This window comes from Anolis carolinensis, chromosome 3, assembly GCF_035594765.1.
Source record: "Anolis carolinensis isolate JA03-04 chromosome 3, rAnoCar3.1.pri, whole genome shotgun sequence".
Lineage (NCBI taxonomy): Eukaryota > Metazoa > Chordata > Lepidosauria > Squamata > Dactyloidae > Anolis > Anolis carolinensis.
Genome location: NC_085843.1, coordinates 270,135,261 through 270,158,995, shown reverse-complemented (window position 1 = coordinate 270,158,995; position 23,735 = coordinate 270,135,261). Strand labels below are relative to the sequence as shown.

General features: G+C 38.2%; 1 protein-coding gene across 2 annotated transcripts in view; it reads right to left on the bottom strand.

Annotated features, from left to right (window-relative positions):
* The window catches only part of fndc3b (fibronectin type III domain containing 3B), a 320,815-nt gene that overhangs the window by 18,659 nt on the left and 278,421 nt on the right, over window positions 1-23,735 (bottom strand). For both annotated transcript variants that reach the window (XM_008106024.3, XM_003218149.4), the window contains exons 23-25: window positions 20,906-21,118; window positions 1,716-1,882; window positions 1,353-1,480 (exon numbers count right to left, since the gene is read on the bottom strand). In XM_008106024.3, coding sequence (XP_008104231.2) covers window positions 1,353-1,480; window positions 1,716-1,882; window positions 20,906-21,118 — 508 coding nt within the window. The remainder of the gene's footprint in view (window positions 1-1,352; window positions 1,481-1,715; window positions 1,883-20,905; window positions 21,119-23,735) is intronic.

The following is a 23,735-nucleotide window of genomic DNA, read 5'->3' as shown; positions in this document are numbered from 1 at the left end:
CTTAAAGGCACAGAACAAGAATGAAATGTGAGTATTTGAGTGACATGGGAAATTTTACTGTCATATTCCAATTATGATACACAAAGTTACTTTGGAACTTTTGCAGAATGCCAAGATGTGTCCAAAGCTAGATCTTTAGATACCTTCCAGAAACTATACTGAAACCACTGAGAAACAATAACAGTCTATTTCTCCTTGCAAAACCTATAGTCTCCCTAAGGGATTCAATCTGAGAAGTAAACAGCTCTTGCTATTTCTAGCGGAAATCAGCTGTGTCAAGTGCTGATGAGATGACCCTTGCAGCAGTCACAAAGTCAGTTCCTCTCTTGCTTCATGGCAATATTCTTTTTTAAAAAGACCTTGAAAAAACTGGCCAATGTCTATTATATATATTTGAAATAAAAAAAACACAATGAAAGAAAAATGCGATAACTTCAGGGTGCTCTAAGATACAACTTTATGCCCTCATGAAAATGGCAGCTTTTTTACAGAAGGGTTTTTTACAGAAGCTTTGCAGATTTCCCATGATTTTGAGGATGTTCTGTGTGCATGTTATGAGCCTACTCTTTTGGTTTAAAGCTAAAGGGAATGGCACTGCTCTCCAGTTTTTGGATTTCAATTCTTAGAATTCTTTATTACTGGCATGGAGTGCTAGGAGTTGAAGTTCTACAATATCGGTATGATTAATTACCACCTACAAGTGAAAAATAGGAGAAAGAAAGGACATACCATTTAACAAAACCCCAGGTGAGTACGTGTGTGGAGGATCTACTCTCAGAGAAAAGAGGGAGAAACGTGTAATTAAAATTACAGGAAACCTCCCATATTAAAGGCAGGTAAAAGCAATGTCCTGCCTCCTTGTATTTTCTCTAGAGGAATGGTATCTGGCAGCCATGATCACCATTACTTCCAAGTTGTAGATGAGAATCTTCACAGGATTTTGAGTTGAAACATATTGTATTAGTTCCCGCAAGAAAGTATTTTGAATATAGTCATGCCAAGGTTATTTCATTCAGCAAATCTTTTCTACAACGCATTGTGGGTGTTTGAGTTTTCTAAGCATTTGCAAAACACAAAACCTACCATGGTGAATACAGTCTGCCAAACATATATACAAAAGCCAGTGAGATGGAATTTCTATGAGTATAATTAATTTCTGGTTTCTTGCACAGAATGTAATGACTGTTCTGAACACAATGTAACATATATATATTTTAAAAAAACTTTTGAGTTTTCTGCAAGTTACAGAATTTAGAGTGAAATATGGAACTTGTCCTTTATAAAGGAAAATACCATAGAGAAAGTAAGGTACAATTATATGAGCTTTATGCAAAACAGCACTCTCTTCCTACCTGTTTATACTCAGATTCTCTTCCAACCAGTATCTGCAGAATGTAACTGACCGGGTCTCCTTTCATGGGGAGTACAGTCTCCCATGCAATTTCACAGGCATTTCCTTCCAACGCTTTTACTCGAGGTGCTAAAATAAAGATTTCAACAAATTAATAGATACAGCCCAAAAGAAACATTGCAGCACATATTCTTCTTTTTGATAACTGTTGCACATTTTCCCCAAGAAGGTGGTCAAAGGCCTATACCAAGGTTTTGAGCTATATGACATTCTTGGGATGAGACGAGTAAGACAGTAGCAAAAACCTATGCTCAAGAAGTAGCATATGTCATGCAAACCAGACTAGAAGGGGAATCTTGTTTACCTTTGATGACAGGGGGAATGGATTTGGTTGTGCTGAAGGTAAACACTTCTGAGAAAGGTCCTTCACCAGCATCATTTACTGCTTGTATTCTAAAAGCATAGCAGGTAAATTCCATCAGCCGTTGTACCTTGTAGGTGTGACTTGGTCCCCTATAGATTGGAGTGAACCTAAAACACACAAAAAGAGAGAAGTTCAGATTAGACACTCTTTACCCCATTAGGAACCTACTACTTATCCTTTCTAAACACAATTAATGTCTCTCCATCCTACCCAATTATTGTGCTATGATTCCACCTTAACTGTCATGGTTCCATCCTATTATTTATTTATTTATTTATTTATTTACAGCATTTATATTCCGCCCTTCTCACCCCGAAGGGGACTCAGGGCGGATCACATTACACATATAGGCAAACATTCAATGCCTTTTAACATAGAACAAAGACAAACAAACATAGGCTCCGAGCGGGCCTCAAACTCATGACCTCCTGGTCAGAGTGATTCATTGCAGTGATTCATTGCAGCTGCTCTCCAGCCTGTGCCACAGCCCGAGCCCTATGGAGTCTTGGGGTTTGTAGTTCAGGGAGGGACATTGAGAATTCTCAGCCAGAGAGTTCTAGTGCCTCAGTGAACTAAAAGTCCCAGAGTTCCATAGATACCATGCCAATTAAAGTGGAATAATAGTGCTATAGTTGTGGTGTGAAAAGATCCTAAGTATTTAACATCCAAGTATTATCTTCCCATAGGAATGAACTACGGTCATTGAGTTGCTTTTTGACTGTAAAGCACGTAATCCCAGCCAATCAGTTACACTGGCTGTGGTTGATTTATTTATTATTTATTTACAGCATTTATATTCCGCCCTTCTCACCCTGAAGGGGACTCAGGGCAGATCACATTGCGCACATAAAGGCAAACATTCAATGCCATAACATAGAACAGAGACAAGACGCAGGCACCGGCTGGCCTCGAACTCATGACCTCTTGGTCAGAGTGATTTGTTGCAGCTGGCTTGCTTTCCAGCCTGCGCCACAGCCCGGGAGTTGTATGTCAAAAACATCTGTTGTTCACTCCTGCTCTTGACCAGAGATGGGAATCAGGCACTCCTCCAAATCTTGCTGGACAATATTTCCCAACATTGTCCCTAATAATATCTTAGGTAATGTCAAAAAATTCTAGGAGTTGCAGATCAACAATATCTGGAAGGCCACACGAGTCCTGTCTCTGTCATACACCCTTTCAGTTATGACTGGTACAGAGTCATATGTTCAGAGTCATGTGTTAATCTGTGGTGTATATCAAGTTAAAAGAGCATTCAAGTTGCCTTCATGTTCTGTCTCCTGACCCGATCATTTTTCAATACATGAGCTGTTTGGTACAGCTGTTTGGTCATGGATCCCACAATCAGATGACCATTTCACTGCATGGACAGGCAGTTCTTTGAATTTTCTGCACTCCTAATAGCATTGGCAGGAACATAAATACTCGAATACTAATGTTTCTCAGAAAAAAAATCTGGGTTTACTAAATTACCGTATATACTCGAATATAAGCCGAGGCACCTAATTTTACCACAAAAAAACTGGGAAAACACTGACTCCAGTATAAGCCGAGAATGGTAAATTTCAGAAATAAAAAACAGATACCAATAAAATTACATTAACTGAGGCATCAATAGGTTAAATGTTTTTGAATATTTACATAAAGCTCAAATTTAAGATAAGACTGTCCAACTCTGATCAAATCATTATTCTCATCTTCTTCAATGTAAATGTGCTTATGTATCCTTTTAATAATAATAGATTAAAATAATACATGTAATTATTATTATTATTACAGGAAAATAATACATGTAGTAATAAAGTAAAATAATAAATAAAATAATAATAATAATATCAGAGTGAAATAATAAATGTATTAATAATAGAGTAAAATAAATGTAATAGTAGCAACAATAACAGAGAAAAAATAATAAATGTAATAGTAGCAACAATAACAGAGAAAAATAATAAATGTCGAGTATAAGCTGACCCAAATATAAGCCATAAGCCGAGGGGAGCTTTTCAGTCTTTAAAAAAAGGGCTGAAAAACTCGGCTTATACTCGAGTATATACAGTAAATTTACAGCACAAGGATTTCCAGGACTTCATTCACATATAAAGCAATCACTGACCTGTACAGGTTTGTAACTAATCTGAAACACAGAACAAGAAATGAAAGCAATATGCCTGATATATGAAATGCAAGTATAACATTGATTTCCCGAAAAGACTGGGTGTCAGCCTTATGAAAAATTTGGGTGCCTGCAAACTTCCTCTTCTATTGGCCTGTATAGCCATGTGAGGGGGAGGGGGGGTCATTTTACCTAAATTCATCTGCTACAGAAAATTGTATGACCTCTGAACACAATTACCTGCTGCTAATTAATCTCTGAGTAGTCATTTTAAAATCTGGATGTGATGCTCAAGAGGAAATTTTACACAAATGGGTTCCAATTGATGACCCTATTACAATGTTAGGGAACCATCCCATCTTATGAACATACCTTCTGTTGTTCATAATGGCAGAGAACACAATCACCTTCAGACATATGTTCTTTCTGCTCATCCTATGATAGAATAATCTCATCCTCTCTGAGGTTCAACTCTTATCACATACACCAAATATTGTTCTTGTACAAGTATATTTTTGCTAATGCGTCAGCAAGTAATAGGACATGTACTTTTACGTAGAATATCCAATATTTAAAGCTTCTAGACATGTTCTTGTTCAGTCTTAAGCAAAGCCTTGGAAGTTACTTTCTTTTCTAAATGACAATCATAGAATCCCCCAGATAGCCTGGCCATTGCTTAAAGCCGACTTCTACTGAAACTGGAGAAGCAATTAGTTTTAACAAGAGCAGGAATCATTCCAAAAATTAATCTTAATTATGTTCGGAAGACTCATGTTTTGATTAAAACAATACAAAAGTTTTATCTTGATTACAAACATTTTAAACTTCAACAGACAGCTAATATATCGAATATGTACAATTCAATTAGTTGTCTGAAACAGGCACTTTGTATTCCTGGACAATTTCTCCTTGTTACATTTCAAAGCATGATGGCTGTGTGCTGCATAGACAAAGAAGATTTGTACGTATGTGTGTGTTATAAATCTAATTTTGTAGTTACTAGAAACTCAAGAAGTCCTCAAGGATTTTTTTAAAGTACATCAGGGGAGGCAGCAGGAGGATATATTGATTTCCAATTGTCTATGAGAGACCCAGACTATGAGAGACCAACTTTATATTCACTCACACAGAGAACACCTTTGATACAAGCAAATGCAAAACAATTCTATTGTATTATCTGGCATGGAAAATTGTGTTTAGGTCCAAATGGTGCAAGCAGGTGGAAGACAGGGTGCAGTTCTCTCTCTCTTTGTGAAATACCATTCCATTAACTTAAAATTTCAGATGAGTGTTTAGAAATACAGATTAGGCATGCAAATGAAAGAGGGAGGAAAAGTTATCCAAGGAAGAACATAGCCAAATAAGAGTCCAGGTGTGACTGTTTTATTCTCTGTAATGTCAGAAGTTTCATTGGAAGGAGACAAAAACCGTGTATTGGGGCCAATTTACCCATCATAACAATGGTATTTCTGTCAGAAAGACAAACAAGGAAGGACAGAGAGAGCAGATACAGAATTGATAATATCGAGTTTATACAGTAGTTTAAGATTGCTCCATGCACATCCAAATAGGCACAAGATCCCCCCAGTAATCTTGCACAGTGCTGTCATTATAACCAAAGAGAAAAGGCAGACTTAGAAGTTGGAAAGACGAAGTTCTTGCTGAGTTATGATCTGTGTTTAGCCATGAATGGAGGAACCAAGTTCAATGGAAAGCCATGACTCCAAAAGCCTTTGGCTTCAAGACACAATGTAACTAAGGTCTACTACAGAGGTTGTTAAAAAAGTGGTTCTCAACCTGGGGTCCCCAGATGTTTTTGGCCTACAACTCCCAGAAATCCCAGCCAGTTTACCAGCTGTTAGGATTTCTGGGATTTGAAGGCCAAAAACATCTGGGGACCCCAGGTTGAGAACTACTGTTCTTAACAGTTTTTAGGTCTAAGGGCCCTCGGAAAATGTGATGAAGTCACATCACTTAAACATAATTTTCAAGAAAATTGAAGGAAGGGATGTCCTATATCTAAGGATATGTAGGGGATGGCTTAAGAACTCTGGGTCTAATATTTGACTTTACAGCCTGAAACAACACCTGTAAACCTGCAGACTTTCAACAACTATGAATGAGGAATGTATTAAGAGGATACAAGTTTGAGAAGCTATTTTTTCTTCTTCTTGCCTTCCCACTCCTAGGGCTAAACCTAGAAGTTGAAGAGCCTGTGAAGTCAACTACTTTGGCCTGAAGAAGAGCAAGAAGGTGGCAAAGCATCTAGTCAAGCACCAATCACTTTTAGCAGGTTTAGTTAATAGACATTCTGTGACTTGCAAGGGTGAACATTGCATACCTATATTTATTCACTACAAGTATTTATATTCCATCTTTCCAACAGGTATTGCTCGAGTTAGTCAATAGTGCAAAAATTAACCATAATATCAACAGAAATGTCTAAAGAAGACACATGTAGTCCCATATATATTACTTGATTTAAGTTGCAACTTTTGGAGACATGATTTCAGAGTCAAGGACCAAGAGTATGATACCTATAAGATAGGTTACCACAATCTGATTTCAAGGAAGCAAAGTTTTAAAAACCCAGTAACACTAGGATAGGCATTTGTCTAATATGATGTATTCAAAGCTTTTAGGTATTTTGTTAGAAAACGAAAAAAAACATGAGGGGAACAAGGTGCCTATGATCCAAATGCTTCCCTATTTTCCAATGAGCCTGTCCCCAGTGCATGTAATGCTTTAATGGGAACATTTTAAACATCTATATAGGCAAAACGTGGGGAAGAAAATACTATTTCCCAGGGAAGGAGGAGGCAATCCCTAGAAATATTAATCATCACATGTCTTTCTTGTTAACAGCCTGAAACAGTTCTATTCCCCTGCATTTTAATATCAAATCAAATAATAATATACAGACAACACGGAACAAAGTGTTCCTAGAGAGAATGCTCAGGAGATGACAAGGCTGCAATTTTGTCGTCAATACATTTTTATCTTGTGTGAGGAACTTCCAGGAACTTGCCTGCCATATTGAATTTCTTTCTAACATTTCAAGATCAAACTTGGGCATTGTGAATAGAAATCAGTTTCCCTTTGCTCTTGCCTTTTAAATTTTTATTTAGTGGGTTCTCTCCTTTTTTGTTGAAGGGAGAGATTCCATTTCTCAACAAGTGCTTTGAACAAGACCCACCTACATTTGCAGCTTTTAAAAAGGCAGGTGCAGCTGGGCAGCATCAAAGAACAGTGGCATACATAAAAGCCTGAGTGCAGCTTCTCAGTGAAAAGGCAGCCATTATTTGTACTCTTCATGGAAGCACAAGAGAAAGGGAAATGAGAGTGGGGAAGAATATCATTAATATCCCCATGAATTAAGCTTCTGACCTGAGGCTATTTTCTTCACAGCACAAGTAACTGGAGCATCTGAAATGGAGGCTTAGACACCTTAGCAAGCAACAGATGCTAGTAGTTAAATGAAATTACCACACCAGCAAAGTGCTTGCTTTTGACAATAAACACTTAATGCATGCTCTTCCAAATTATAAAATAAAACAGCTAGCTCTTCTTCTGTTATTTGGCATGCCTAACCATTAGCTATTTATAGGATTACTCATCTATACATACTAGGTCAGCCATAACCCAGGAAGCAACACAACAGGAACAGATAATTTGATCAATGAAGGGGAGAACATAAAGTTCCAAGCAGTGATTGAGGTAGGAGGAAAAAGAGAGCGCCCAAATCATTGCATGATGCAGATGGGTGCAACTTTCACCAGCCAAATGGCATAAAACTCTTTAATGACCATGCACCAACAAAAGAGCCGTGTTTTCACTGCTACTTCATGAAATAACACAGCAAGTGTTCCAACAGATGCTAATCACTTTGGTCATGTAATCAATCATCTTTCCATGCAGATTTGGTGAAAATCCCCATTTTGACAATTCAAGAAACCACTTTTATTCCTGACAATCTCAGCAACAACATAACCATTACAGGTTGAGCATTCCCTACCTAGAATTCCAAAATCTGAAATACCTCAAAATCCAAAGTTATCCACACGGATGACATTCACAAAATTATTTAAAATCTTTTAAAATGATCTCCAGTCTATGTGTATATCAAAAATAAATACTTCTCAAGTTTTGAATTAGGTATCATCTCTAAGATACCTCATTATGTACATAAATGCATACACAGAAATTCCAAAATCTGAAGAAATTCAAAATACTTCTGATCCGAAGCAAAATTGTACCTATAGAATTTTTTAAAAAAATCAAAATTTCTTGGGTTATCTTTATGTTCCAAAAGCTCTTCCCAGGTTGTGGAAACTAGGGTGGTCCCTTTTCTCTTGGTCCTTCCACCAGCAGGAAAACACCTACTTACTCAGAGGAACTTGTAATAACTGTCTGGCTGCTGAGAAAGCGTTTAATTAATTTTACTTTTGGAGACAGGCAGGAGACCCTTCAAACATCCTTTTGACCACCCTAGAAATGATGCATCTTATAAGGAAAAGCAACCTAATATAGAGAGCACCATTTGGAAGAGTATGATAGAAGTCAAGAATTGATATTTTCATTGTGCACCATTAGAACTCCAGGTAAAATAAAAACAAAAACATATTGGGCTGCTACTGGTTTTATGATTCCTTAGTCTGCTCCAGCATGGTGAGGCTTGTATGTTACTACAGTAGAGTCTCACTTATCCAACATTCGCTTATCCAACATTCTGGATTATCCAACGCATTTTTGTAGTCAATGTTTTCAATACATCGTGATATTTTGGTGCTAAATTCGTAAATAGAGTGATTACTACGTAGCATTACTGTATATTGAACTACTTTTTCTGTCAAATTTATTGTATAACATGATGTTTTGGTGCTTAATTTGTAAAATCATAACCTAATTTGATGTTTAATAGGCTTCTCCTTAATCTCTCCTTATTATCCAACATATTTGCTTATCCAATGTTCTGCCGGCCTGTTTATGTTGGATAAGTGAGACTCTACTGTACTGCTCACTGGTTTATTGGAAGGATGGGGAGTAAACTGTAACATTACGACCCCCACAATCACTTACTAGTGACCATGCTGAATGTAGTCAAAAAAACCATCTGTAATCTTTGGATGATATACGTAATTTTAATGTAATTATACTACACATGTGAAGAGCTTGGGAAATATTTTATTACTCTTACTATGAAGACACAAGGAGTTCCAATTAATTGTCATTAAAACAATGTGATGAGAAAAGAAAAGAAAAGGGGATTTTTCATATGTCCGTACAGGTATATAGTGGCTCCAATCCATGATGTACAACACAAGTAATATTTTTAATCAAACAGAGTACATCACCATTTTTGTCCTGTCTTTGTTTCTTGATGGATTTCAATTTGCAATTTTAGAAACAATACTATAGCAACCATATGGCTTAGCTTTAATTGCCAATTTCCTTTCCTTATTTGCTAGCCAAAGCCTTCCATTATGTGTATGCTGATTATTATGAATGAATATGATAATGTGTATGTTTTTGTTTTTTGTTTCTTAAAAAATCTTCTTCTAAAGCTGCATCTTGGGAGCTGGATGGAAATCAGACACTGCTGTTAAAGTGGATGTTAATGGTCTTGATTCAATTAAGAGAGTAAAGCATTTTCTAATTAGACTCCTTGGAAAACCTGCGATAACTGGCTAATAGCTTTATTCATCATGAGGCAAAGCATCTGTGTCTCCTTACAGAGCTGCATACAAACTACTCATTGCCAGAATATTATTTTTAAAATTGGCATACCAGGCTCATTCATGCACAATGCCAAGCCATGGTTTGTCACTGGGTGCTATGAAACCACGACAGAGATATGTTCAGACTTGGAAAACCATGGTCTGTTCTCTTCTCCACTGGCATCAATGGCAGACATAGATCCCAACCAACCAGCCTGCAGATCCTAGCCTGGCACATCTGAACCAATCAGCACTCAGGGCAACAGAAGTCCTTTGTTTCAAATGGCTGTCAAGATCTTAAAACATTTATGCATGTTTGCACTGAAGGATGTTGGTTCTTTGGAGTGCTGTATCCACTGACATTCTCTCTGGCTATTGAGAATAAGGTCTCTGATTTTGCCTTCAACCCGTCTGTGTCTTATCTGGTCCTTTGGAAGCTTGGCACTCTGGACCCTGAGCCCATGCTGTTATCAGAGATGCAATTCCATAACATGAGGAAGGCAATGGAAAACCCCTCTAAACCAACCTTGCCAAGAAAACCCTATGACAGTTTTGCTTTTGGTTCACCATAACGTAAAGATGACTTGAAAACACCCTAATAACAACACCTATATTATACACAAACAAATTCAGTATCTGACATCATGAAGACATTTCGTCCAGGACACAGATGGGCAGACTCAGAAGGCAATTTTTTTTCGCATGTCCACCCACCTTGTAAAGTTACTACTAGCAACCAAAGACAGCCATCAGAAGTCATTTCCTCACTCACCTTCCTCTTCTTCCCATCTGCCTCATGGCAAAATGCTACTATTCTAAAAATACACAATTTCCTTTGTATTTACAGTCATACCTCCCCATTTGTGAGTTTAACCAGCAGAAGTTGACCACCGAGTCACACTGAAGGACCAAGAAAAATAATAATAATAATAATAATAATAATAATAATAATAATAATAATAATAATACTACAAAAAATCATGACTCAAGGCAGGTTACAACATTGTAAAACACACATTTTCCTAAAAACATTCTTTAAAGTAAACATATTAAAACATATTTTCACAATATACATATTCAAATACACAAACAAGATTAAACATAAAATGCAAGTTTAAAATTCTTCATTAAAACTGTCTGGGTAGGCCTGCTGGAAGAGATAGGTCTTCACTTGTGTCTTAAATTCCAACAGCTGATCTAGCTGTTGAGGCTCTTCCAGCAGGTCATTCCACAATCTTGGGGCAGCCAATGAAAAAGTCTGGGTGATGGTTGCTAGTCAGGTTCTGGCAGGCTGGAGCAGATACCCCCCAGAGGACCTCAGTGTTTGGGATGGATTGTATGGAAGAAGGCGATCCTGTAGGTAACCTGGACCCAAACCATGTAGGTCTTTAAATGTCAAAACTAACACTTTGCACTTTGCCCAGAAACTAACTGACAGCCAGTGTAGTGACTTTAGGATAGGGGTAATATGCTCACTCCTAGATTTTCCTGTAACCAATCTGGCTGCCATATTTTGAACCAACTGGAGTTTCCAAACTTGATACAAAGGTAGTCCAATGTAAATCACATTGCAAAAGTCCAACCTTGAGGTTACTAGTGCATGCACTACCATTTTTCGGTCTTCCAAATCTAGGAAGGGGCACAGCTAGCATATCAGCCAAAGCTGAGGGTAAGCACTCCTGACCATCACAAATACCTGAGCTGACATTTGGTGAGATGGATCAAGGAGTGCTCTCAAGCTATGAACACAGTGTTTCAGGGGGAGTGTAACCCTATCCAGACTGGCTGACACCCCCCACCATCAGATTAGAACCCTTGATGGCAAGCATATCTTTTTTGTCTGGATTCAGTTTTGATTTGTTTTTCCTCATCTAGCGCATAACCTCCTCCAGGCAGTCAATCAGAGGAGACATGCTATCCTTAGCTGAAACTATTTTTGAAGGCACAGAGAAATATATTTGGGTGCTATTTGTGTTCTGATAACATCCCACCTCATGCCTATGGGTGATTTCTTCCAGCGGCTTCATGTAAATATTAAAGAGAATTGGGGATAGAATGGCACCTTGTGTGACACCACATAACTCCTTTTTTGAGGAGTGTCTATCTGCTTGTAACAACTGATCCCTTGAATCTTTCGACTTACATAAATCTGACTGATTCAATGGGTCTTTTCTGATTTAGACTAGAATATGAATTTAAGTCTGCATGTAGTTCTTGTTATCTTTGCTGGTGTATGAGAAAGCCCACAAGATGGGTTACATTTAAAAATGAACAGAACACAATTAAAAAACACGACATTTGAAAAATACAGCCACATAAAATGGGGGCACATCTCAACACTAAAACATCAACTATATTAATTGTAAATCCAGGCAGACTTAAAAAATTGATGTTTTGAAAAAAGCAATACATTTGTGGATGATTATTTTTATTGCCTCAAACTCTGGATACCTGTAAACTAGGCTTGATCGATCCACGAAAAATTTGATTCTAAACTCGTTTCAAAACTAGAGGGGGGCAGCTTTTCGTTTCTGATGGTATTTCCGAATTTGGCCCCCCAAAAAATTCGAAATTAACGAAAATTCGTTATTTTCTAAATTAATTCGTTAATGGCATGCGCAATTCCCAAAAACAGCACAGAGGGAGAGGACTTTACAGGACTCTCCCACCCTCATTTTTTGAGTGATCTTCTTCCAACTTGGTACAGTGGTAGAACACATTTAACACTGATAGCTCACCAAAATTTGGAACGTTTCCCTTATCCTCTGATTTTTGGCGAATTTTCATAGCTTTTATAATAAACCATTTTTTAATAATTGCAGAAATCTGTTCCTGGTTTGAAAGTCTTATTTCCTGTTAAATTGGGTTGTCTTTACTGTGAAAGTCATTGTTCTACTTCAGAAACTTTGTTTTTGTGGCTGAAACTTTGTTAAATTGGTGTGTGTGTGATATATACTGTGTATATAGTCCCTGCATAATGTGTGTGTGTGTGTGTGTGTGTGTGTGTGTATAGGTAAAGGTAAAGGTATCCCTTGACGTTAAGTTCAGTCATGTCTGACTCTGGGGGTTGGTGCTCATCTCCATTTCTAAGCCCAAGAGCCAGTGTTGTCCATAGACACCTCCAAGGTCATGTGGCCGGCATGACTACATGGAGTGCCATTACCTTCCCGCCAGAGCGGTACCTATTGATCTACTCACATTGGCATGTTTTCAAGCTGCTAGGTTGGCAGAAGCTGGAGCTAACAGCGGGCACTCACTCTGCTCCCGGGATTTGAACCTGGGACCTTTCGGTCTGCAAGTTCAGCAGCTCAGTGCTTTAACACACTTCGCCATCGGGGCTCATGTATATATAATATACATACACATACACACAATGTGGAGAATATGTGGAAAGGTAGATAGATAAGTTGGGAGCCACAGCGAAGGCACCTTCCTGGGAGCAAGGTCTAATAATAATAATAATAATAATAATAATAATAATAATAATAAAAAATCCCTTACAATATCCAAGATGGCTCACTGCTACAGAATCTTGGGAGGTTTAGTTTGATATGGTACCATTATTGGCAGAGAAAGCTAAGCTGTAGGAGTTGAAATCCAATCATTTATCCTCCCTATAGAATCAATTTTATATGCATTTTTAGCTACAGAAAAGCTAAAATCAGGACAGTAAAAGAACAACACCCAGAAAATGGGAATTCCAGACAGGAAACAATCAGGGCCAGCTAATACCTCCCAACAAAGGATTCCCCCAGGTAGGAAGCAGCCAGGCTTTGAAGCTGCAAGGCTATTCAATGCTAATCAAGGTGACCAATTGCAACATTCACACTTGCCTCCCACAGACAAGAGTTCTTTCTCCCACCCTGGACCTTCCACAGATATATAAACCCCACTTGCCTAGCTTCGCACAGACGTCAAAACCTCACCGCCGGGCCCCTTTCTGTCTCTCTCGGTCTCTCCATTCCCGGCTCCATCCGCCGCCTTCCCGCCTCACAGAGAGACACCAGGCCTGAGCTGAGGCGGCGGCGGCAGCCATTTCCCCCCTCCGTCTTCCTCCTCCTCCTCGGCCTCCTTCCCCCTCGCCCCCTCCCATTGGCTGAGCCCGTGACGCCCCTTTTGCTGAGGGGCAAAAGGAAAGGGCCTGAATGGTGGGAGTTTGGGTGATTTGCAAAAGCTTTTTTTTCCTAACGAAAAAAACGACGACATAACGAAAAACGGCCTCTCGCGATTCGAAACCGCGATATCCAGACGTGTGGACAACCAATGCTTCAAAATTGCTTCAAAACAAACGAAAATAACGAATTAATAACGGTTAACGGGGAAAACGAATTATTTGAGCAAGCCTACTGTAAACCATAACAGCACTAAAATAATTACAGTATCAATGTTGCTAAATTAAGACTCCCATAGCTATTTCCCCAGCAGGCCAAAGAGTGGAGCTAAGTAATTACTGCAGAAACAGAAGCAGTAAGGAGGAAAGGTCAGGGCAAAAATGTGTTGATATCCAGTTTAGGCATGAATCTAAATTAACCAAATCCCATCCCAGTGGAGATTCTGTCAAAAACAGAAGGCTTTCCAAAGCTAATCAGAAAACCCACAAAGGGAAAACACTAACAGCAGATGTGGGAAGAGCTGACTAACAGGTATTATCTTACAAAACAACCCCAGAGCCACTGCACACATTATTTACGTACCATGGGCAGATTTCAACAACATTTTGACCTTTTCCTATGAGCAATACATGGCTCGGTTGAGCTGATTCCTGTAAGGCCACATGCCAGCTATTAGAACAGATTATTACAACTTGCTTACTCTATTTCCATAATTGAATCCCATTCAAAACTATGGATTTTCAAGTCCTAATCACAGACCTGAAGGTATGGATTTTATTTACCACAATGGAATACACACACACACACACACACACACACACACACACACAGAGCTTTGCTGAGCAAATACAAAATGTTGATGCTTGTCTCCATTGTTAAGGTAAGTACTCAGACCACGGTGGGAATCATGTAGCCCTCCATATGTGATAGAACTGAAAATCTCGGCAGATCTAGGCAGCATCACCAATGATGATGAATTCTGGGAACTGCAATCCAACAGCATTTGGAAGGCCACGAGATTCTCATGTCTAACTTAAGCATATGGAAAGCAAAACAATATTGACTACTGCCTTTATGGTGGTGCAAGGATATGATGTAAAGGAGGAGCAGAGTTTCAGGGTGGATAATTTCAGAAAAACAGCCCTTCTTTTTGAACAGGAAATATTTATACAGACTTCTTCAGAGACCACTGAAATGGAACAAGACACAGACATCAATAAACACAAATACTGCAATTTAATTTGTAATGTTCTTCATAGTTTTTACTTTATGTTTACATTAATATGAATTACACACACATGCAACTTTTTCTCCCTCTTCAATTCACACTTCATACGGAAGTCTATTGATTGTTCCTCTCTCTTTAGCACCCTTTGAAGTGGATCACACAAATACTGATCAAAATGCAGCTTGATCAAAACACAGTAGGCTCTTTTTTCCTTTGACTGGGTGAGATTTCAAATAGATATACAGAGTGTTTGAAAAAGAACTCCCTATTCACCATTTAATTTAAATGGTGAATAGGGAGTTCTTTTTCAAATACCCTGGTACAACCTAAGACTTTCTTCAACTGGATGTTCCCAGTCTCCTTTGGTTTTGTTCAAACACCTGGTATATTACAGTGAATAAAACATGTTATAATGTGACAGTTAGGCAGTACAAATATCTATGATTAAGGAAACTGTTTGTAATGCTTAAGGGAGCACAATCCAATTGTATATTTATATTTATAAAGTACAACAATGATTACTACAAACATGGCATTTATGGTATGAAAAGCACTTTTATCATTATTATTTATAAGAAAAGAATTACACTTTGCAATACCCATGACAATAACCATAAGCGGGAATTGTTTCTGTCTGTCTTTTTAGAACTGCTAATGGGGCATGTAGCTAAAATCATCAAATCAAAAGGGGAGACAATTAGAGGACCACCTAGTTCCAGCTCAAAATTTGACATCTAGCTTTGATGATAATGATCTAATCTGAAAACCCTGATAAAATCACTGCTATAAGCAGAACATTAATATCTCCATCTCTACTGGATACTGAACATCAGTTCTGATACAGGATTTACAACGATACTTCCAAGTACTCCAGGAAATTTTAAAATAACTGGTTGAGAAATCTATAATTAACGTATTAGTTAATAATATTCAATATTAGCTCTTGGAAAGACTTGCAGGGTTCCTAGAAGAGCTGTAATTACAAGAAGACTAATGATTGCCACTAAAAATCAAGCATTAATATACTAAGATTAATTTGTTTAACCGCTGCTTTTAAAAATCTTACTATGGTCTGGAAAGCATTAGTTATATTATTGCATCCTATTAGATTATTTCTAGTTAAAAAGTGTCTCTTACACAATAACCTGGAGCACCACTTACAAAGAAAACAGGAAAGCTCCATAAATAAAAATGTATTTTTGGTTCAAAGAGCTAAACTGATATTTACACCAAAGAAATCAACACAAAAATCCACTAGAACAAGAGATGCAACTTTCTTCCTATAGCGAAGACATGAAATTGTGAACCTGATATTTGTTATGAGTGTACTCCATAAACCTCTTTATTAAAGTTTTTAAATATCTTGGCTTCCCACTTCTATTATCAATGATTCATTATGCAATTATGAGACTTCCATTGAGACTAATAGCTCAGATTTCAGTGGAGAAAAAAGAGGAAGCAAAATTCCAAAGTTTACTCAAGAATAAATTAAGTGCAAAAATCAGCTAAAAAGCAAACCAGTGGTTCCCAATCTTTTTTTTACCATGGCCCACTTGACCATTGACCACTTTGACCAGAGACTATTTTGACCAGGGACCACTCTCCAACGTTAGTATCAAAAGAGTTACAATCAGTTTTTGGTCAACTTTAGATTCGGTTTGGTTATTTGGGGTGCTGATTCAGAAAACTGTATTGGATAGACCACATAGTTTCTGATACAAAACCATCCAGTAGTCGCCATCTGCTTGCCCACAGAAAGTTAATGTGGTCTATCTAATGCAATGGTCAGCTCTGTGGAAAGGAACAGAAATAAAATTAATAAAATAAAATAAAATAAAGAGGAAGGAGGTCCACAGACCGGATTTTCTTTCTCGTGGCCCACTGCTGGGCCACGGCCCACAGGTTACAATATAAGGAGGAACCACATCATAGTGATAGCACCCATGCAGAAAGTTCCAGGTTCAATCTTAGGTCTAAAACTCTATAGTCAGCTAGAAGAATACATGGACTGCCTCAGTACACAGAAAATTAATGTATAACAGTCACCCTGCAGGACCAGTAGGTTGGCCAAAAATATGAGAGTCTTTAAGGATGAATCTCAGGAAGGTGCCTACTAATCTCCTTCCTCAAGTGTTGGCCTTGATTATTTCTACACAAGAGTTCTTAGGTGATAATAAATTACCAAATACTGCACATTGCAACACAGACCACAACTTTGGCTATTTGTCAATATACAATGCTATATCAAGATGACCTAAATGAATATACCCTTTTTAAAAAGGAGAGAGAGAGAGAGAGAGGGAGGGAGAGAGAGAGCGCATAGGTCTATATTCACTTAGAAGCTGTAGATAACAATTTCCCTGTTTTTGCACCATCATTTATATGAGCAGTTAAATGTATGTGCAATTAAAAGAGCTTGCCAGATAGAAAAATAATTTTAACCTGTTCAATTGCACGTTTGCCAGGTATGGCTCTGTAACTAAGCAAATCTTTTATTAGTTACTACATTCCAAGGAGGATTTATATTCACTGGACGTCCCTTGGTGTTTCTTTGGAAGGAAAACAATAGCAAAGCTTCAGACTTGATTTATTCTTGAGTAAACTTTGGAGTGCAGAAGTGTTGTTGGAAAACAGACACATTTACATACAAATCCTCAAAAAAAAACCCCTTGCAATTAGATAAAAGTGGTTGCAGGCTTTTTCACATGCAGTACCCCCTTTTTCCATCTAGGATTCGCCTACTCAAACCTGTAGTGTTCACCCAGTGCTGAAGGCTGTTATTTGACTTTTCTCTGTTATATTATTCTGCAGCGAAGCTTGGCTTTAGAAGAAAGTGATGATATTGTTGCAGGTCTCAGCCTTCGATCTTCCACATGTACTGGGCTTAAAAATTCCTGGACATTGCCATTTTGGCTGCAGTTTCTGAAACCTGAAGCCCAAAACATCTGGAGGACAAAGTTAAGGACCATTCTGGCTGGATTTACACTGCCCTATAATCCAATTTTAGAATGTGGATTAACTGCATTGATCTGGATTATAGGATAGCGTAGATCCATCTTTAGTTCCATTATTTCCTCAAATAGTTATTGCATCATTTGATAAAACACTAAAACTGGATGTAGTTATTAAAGATTGTAACAACTGAAACTCCAATAGCATTCAGTGTCATGCACAGTGCCTCAGAAACCCAAAGCATCTTCTTCTTCTTCATTCACTCAGTCATTTCTAACTCTTTGTGACCTCATGGATCAGTCCATGGCAGAGTTCCCTGTCAGCTGTCACTGCCCCCAGTTCCTTCAAGGTCAAGCCAGTCATTTCAAGGATACCATCCATCCATCTTGCCTTTGGTCGGCCAAAGCATCTGCTCACCCTCAACTCTTTTCTTGTATAGGAAGATCGGATTGTAACATTATGCTTCTAAGGTCTTGCCCCTGTCCACCTTCTCAGCTTGCACCATAGGGTGGGGAAAGAGATAGCAGATTGCCAGTTCAAGGCTTACAGCAGAAGGAAACTTCTCACAAAAACTCTCTGGGTTTGAATACAAACCTGGGAGATTGTCCCACCTTGGATCAGGGCAACTCCACAACTTTAGAAAGTGTAGAAGCAGTGAAGGAATATAGCTCTAAAACAGATTATACACTTTGCATAGTGAAGGCCCAAAGGAAGGGGGGGAGGGAGTACTTCTGTCTGAAATGTCAGAGTATTTAGTTTAGTTTAGTCAGCCATACTGACAAAACTGAACTAGGTGGTGGAATGGTATGACTCATTTATATCAACAGTGCTATGACACTTTCAACCTGAACCACAGGCTTTTCAATCACTGAGAATCAAGTGCAAGGATGAACTCATAAAGCAATATCAAATTCAATCACTGTATATACTTTTATATGTCCCTTACGCCGTTCTATGAATTGAGGCAGGTCAAACCACTCTTGAAACCTTGGCATGGATAAGAGCTATACAATTTTGGCTGCATAATGCATTGCATATACACTTTCAAGCAGACCTTGATAGCTATATTTCCTCTCTATTATGTTACCAGAATGGTAACATTTCAGAAAGGTATTCTTTTTTCTCAGAAAGAGACAGACAATTTACCAGTCTTTGGAAGCACTCTTAATGCACACAAATGTGGGAGCCTGTAAATCAGTCAAGAGCAGGTTTTTGGATATGGACTTCCATAATCTGACTTTTGCAGCAAAGACAACTTGTTCCTCTACCACATCATTGATCCCATGTGAGCATGGAGTCATGGCTGCATATCTTCTCATTTTGATTAATCCCACCCAGAAGAGAACTTGGGGAACTGCAAGATGTAATGTGTTGTCATCAGCTCTTTTGATGGGAGATATTAAAAAGTGGAATGTCTCAGAAGGGTTTTCTTCTTGTGACTTGGTCTCTGTTGAAACACTTGATTATTTTTAGTTTGTTTGCCCCAAATATGACAATATATGAACGAAATACAGGAATTCCATTTTTTCACAGTGTTCTCAATGGCAAGTGTGTTATAACATTCCATATCTTCTGAACAACTCTGATGCATTTTTTGTGAGACTGTTGCAAATTTTATCCTTTAGATTAGTAACTTTTCAGTATGTTTTCTTTTTATCTGGTTTTATATACCAGTGGTGTATGCCAATTTTGTTTTTGTATGCCAATAAAGGCTGTGTGAGAAACACTGTATATACTTATGCATATGTCTAGAAATTTTAATTTAAAATTTCAACCCTAATCCAAACTGGGTGTACCTATCCATGGGTCAAAGTGAGAACCATACATGAACTCTGACACTCTTATAACAAAGGGAACTATACCCTTCTCCAAATAAAAAAGAGTCTCAGAACCAACCCCTTCTTATTCTCTCTGCAAAATCACCACTTCTGGCCTTTGTGAATGTCTAGGTATTCCTCTCTTAAGGAAAGCCAAGACAGTAAAAGGGCTCAGTGCTTCTTTGAGATTTTCTTGGAATGGACTAACCTAGGGTTCTTGTAGCTTCTGCCAACCTAGCAGTTCGAAAACATGCCAATGTGAGTAAATCAATAGGTACCGCTCCGGTGGGAAGGTAATGGCGCTCCATGCAGTCATGCCAGCCACATGACCTTGGAGGTGTCTACGAACAACGCCGGCTCTTCGGCTTAGAAATGGAGATGAGCACCAACCCCCAGACATGACTGGATTTAACGTCGGGGAAACCTTTACCTTTACTTTTTAGGGTTTCTCAAACTTTTTATGCAGAGGGCCGGTTCACGGTCCCTCAGACTGTTGGGTGGCTGGACTATAGTTTGAGAACTACATGAATTCCTATGAACACTGCACATATCTTATTTGTAGTGCAAAAAACCCCTTGAAAGAACAATACAATATTTAAAATGAACAATTTTATCCAACTTAAACATACCAGTATTAGAGTGGGAAGCGCGGGCCTACTTCTGGCTGATGAGTCAAGTTAGTTAGTATCATTGTTGTTGTGTGCCTTCAAGTTGTTTTAGACTTAGGGTCACCCTAGTTCTGGGTAGGGGTCAAGTACATGACCTTAATGGCCTGGATTCGGCCAGCAGGCCTTAGTTTATCCCTGGACTAACCACTTGCTTTTTTGTCACTCTAGTCAGAGAAGGGAATGATTCCCATTTGTTAACAGTTAATACTTTTTTTTTTCAAAAGAGAGATCATTTCTTTAGTGAGGCAGTGCTGATGCCTTTTCATGAAATGACTTTTGACTTACTCATGGGTCATATTAAAATCTATAATTTTGGCCCCAAAACCTATCCTCACTTTATACATGAAGTCAAATTATACATGGGTATATATGGTAACTTATATGCCCAGACACACCAATACACACACAGAGACACACAAAATTCCTATAGGTAGAAATTAATTAAGCAAGCACCTTGCAATTCTCATTGAGCAAAAGGTGAATTTCAGAAGAATGGCACCAGCAGCACTGCATTCTCTCTTACCTCTTGTTCCTGTCCTCTATCTGCAGGATGTACACCATATCATCAGCAGTATGCTGCTTGGAGCTGCTCTCCCCCCACTTCAGCTTCAGGCTCTGAGGACCTGCTGCAGTACACTCCAGCCGAGGAGGTAAAGGTGGCAACGGCCTGGTCTTTGCCTTAATGGAGTGGCTAAAAGGACCTGCTCCAATCTCATTGACAGCCTGAATCCGGATCCTATGATTGGAAAACACCAAGAAGATGAAAAGTTATTATTATAATTGCTGATTTTTGCCCTTCTCTGAACAACAGAATCTATAAATATATATTTAATCACAAAGGCACATGTAAGATAATCGTTTGGGCATACTGTATGCCACTGTAGCTAAAACATTCCCTGGAATAGCATACTGTCACCAGGGAATATGATGGGTGAAGGTAGTATCCCCAACATTGTTTTCCTATTGCAAAAACTGTCTCTTATTCATCTTCATAAATTTTGTTTTAAACCTCACCAGATGCCGGTACATTTTTATACTGTTGCATTTCGTACTTAATTGTAATCTGTGAAACACAATTAAATGCAAGTAAAATAGCATACATTCCTAAAAACTTGTGTTCCAGGACTCTTGCACAAATGCATTTCAGATAAAAACAACGAGAAACTCAAGTTTTGAGAGACTATTTTGGTTGACTTGATTAATTCACAATGTTACTGTGTTGTTGAAGGCTTCCATGGCCAGAATCACAGGGTTGCTGTGAGTTTTCCAGGCTGTATGGTCATGTTCCAGAAGCATTCTCTCCTGATGTTTCGTCCACATTTATGGCAGGCATCCTCAGAGATGTGGGAAATATGTCAGGAGAGAATGCTTCTGGAATATGGCCATATAGCCCAGAAAACTCACAGCAATCCACGACATTACTGTTATTAATTCCATGTTATTTAACAATTGTAATAGATTTTGAGACAATTGATCTTTTAGAAACAAGGATTATATATAATGTATCACAACAATTTGGACATGAAGTTCAGCGTACAGCTTCTTATTTTATTAATTTTAGGTTTAGTGTCACTTTTCTACTAAGGAAGCTTATAATGCAATCCATCCAAAGGAACTAATTGCAGTGGGCAGTTGGTATCCGTTGCAGTTTAGTTACAAGACATCTCCCACTCCCATAGATACAAAATCTGTGGATGTTCAAGTTACATTATATACAAAAATACCGTAAAATGGTGTCCCTTATATAAAATAGCAAACACAAGGTTTCTGTTTTGGATTTCTCTCACATTTATTTTGGAATATTTTCAAGCTATGGATAGCAAAACCCATGGATGCAGAATCCACGAATCTGGAGTGCTGATTGTACTACCACTTGAAAAAATAGGCATAAAATTAATACAATAGCAGTCACTAAAATAATAATAATAATAGTTTATTTATGCCACACTTTCTCTTCACAAGGAGACTCAATAATATTACCTAAACCTAAAGCAGCAAAAGCCACACACAGAGCCTTTGTTAGAATTCATTTTCACTTTATTCTGATTACTCCAGTTAGCATGATGCTTAAGCAAGACCTCAGATAGGCCTCATTCATTTTCAGAAAGTGGTGGATCAATTTATTTTTTTGAGTTTCCCTTGTTTATCCACCTTCTATTTCTGTTTACTCATATTAAAATGAGTTTTTGTCGCTCCAAATTGAGCAATAATGGCAAAATCACACCTTTTTGCATGTAATCAAAACAGGTTTCTGACAGTGTGATCTAATTGAAAAACATGAGCTTTCCACAACCTTGTTTATATGGTAAGACACATTCATTTTGCCAGCAATACAGATGAGTCAACAACAGTTGCTGTGTGTGTGTGTGCGCAAAATCTTGGGATAGCCACTGCAGCCCTTGGAAGAGGCTTACTGTTGGAAATCCCTTTATTCCAGACTGACTGTAAGAAAGCCAGTTCTCCTCACCCTTGTTGTTGCTATTATTACATGCCTTCAAGCTGACTTTGACTTTCATTCATCTAGAGATTTGCCACTGCCTTCTTTCAGAGCTGACAGAGTTTGACTTGTCCAAAGTCACCCAGTGCATTCCAATGGCCGAGTAGGGATTTGGACCCCTGTTTCTCAGAATCCTAGAGCAACATTCAAACCATTATACTACACATGCTCTCTTTCCTCCTTATAAGCTAAAACACACACACACACACACACACACACATACATACACAACAGCCATAAGTCCTGCATTGCTGCATAAGTCCTTAAATGGAGTCTTTATATTTCAGGTTTAGAACGACCTCAGAACAATTTTAATAATGAGGATAATTGCAGCTGGCACTCCATGTTCTATTTTTTAAATTTATAAAACGGACCAAATTGCAGAAAAAGAACAGCTGGGGAGCCCGTCCTGGCCACAAATTACACCCTGTTGGCAATAAAATGTTTTTGCAAGTTAAAAACATTTGATAAACACATGGCGCTGTCCACTGCTATATGAAGGTAACGGGTTGCATGATTGGCACAATATAGATTTGATACAGATCTTCAAAATTCTAATGCATTTATGGTTAATCTCAATTTTTTCTTTCTTTGTCTTTTTGGTAAGAATCCATTTTGATCTCTTTGTATTATTCCATTTAGAATTATATTCATTCTTTCTGCTACTATAACTGTAACGATTTTATAATCATTGCTAAGTAATGAAATTAGTGTATAGTTGGCTAGTTTCATCTCATCACTGCCCTCTTTATGAACTAACCTTAGGTAAAGGTAAAGGTTTTTCCCTGATATTAAGTCTAGTCATGTCCAACTGTGGGAGTTGGTGCTCATCTCCATTTCTAAACCGAAGAGCCGG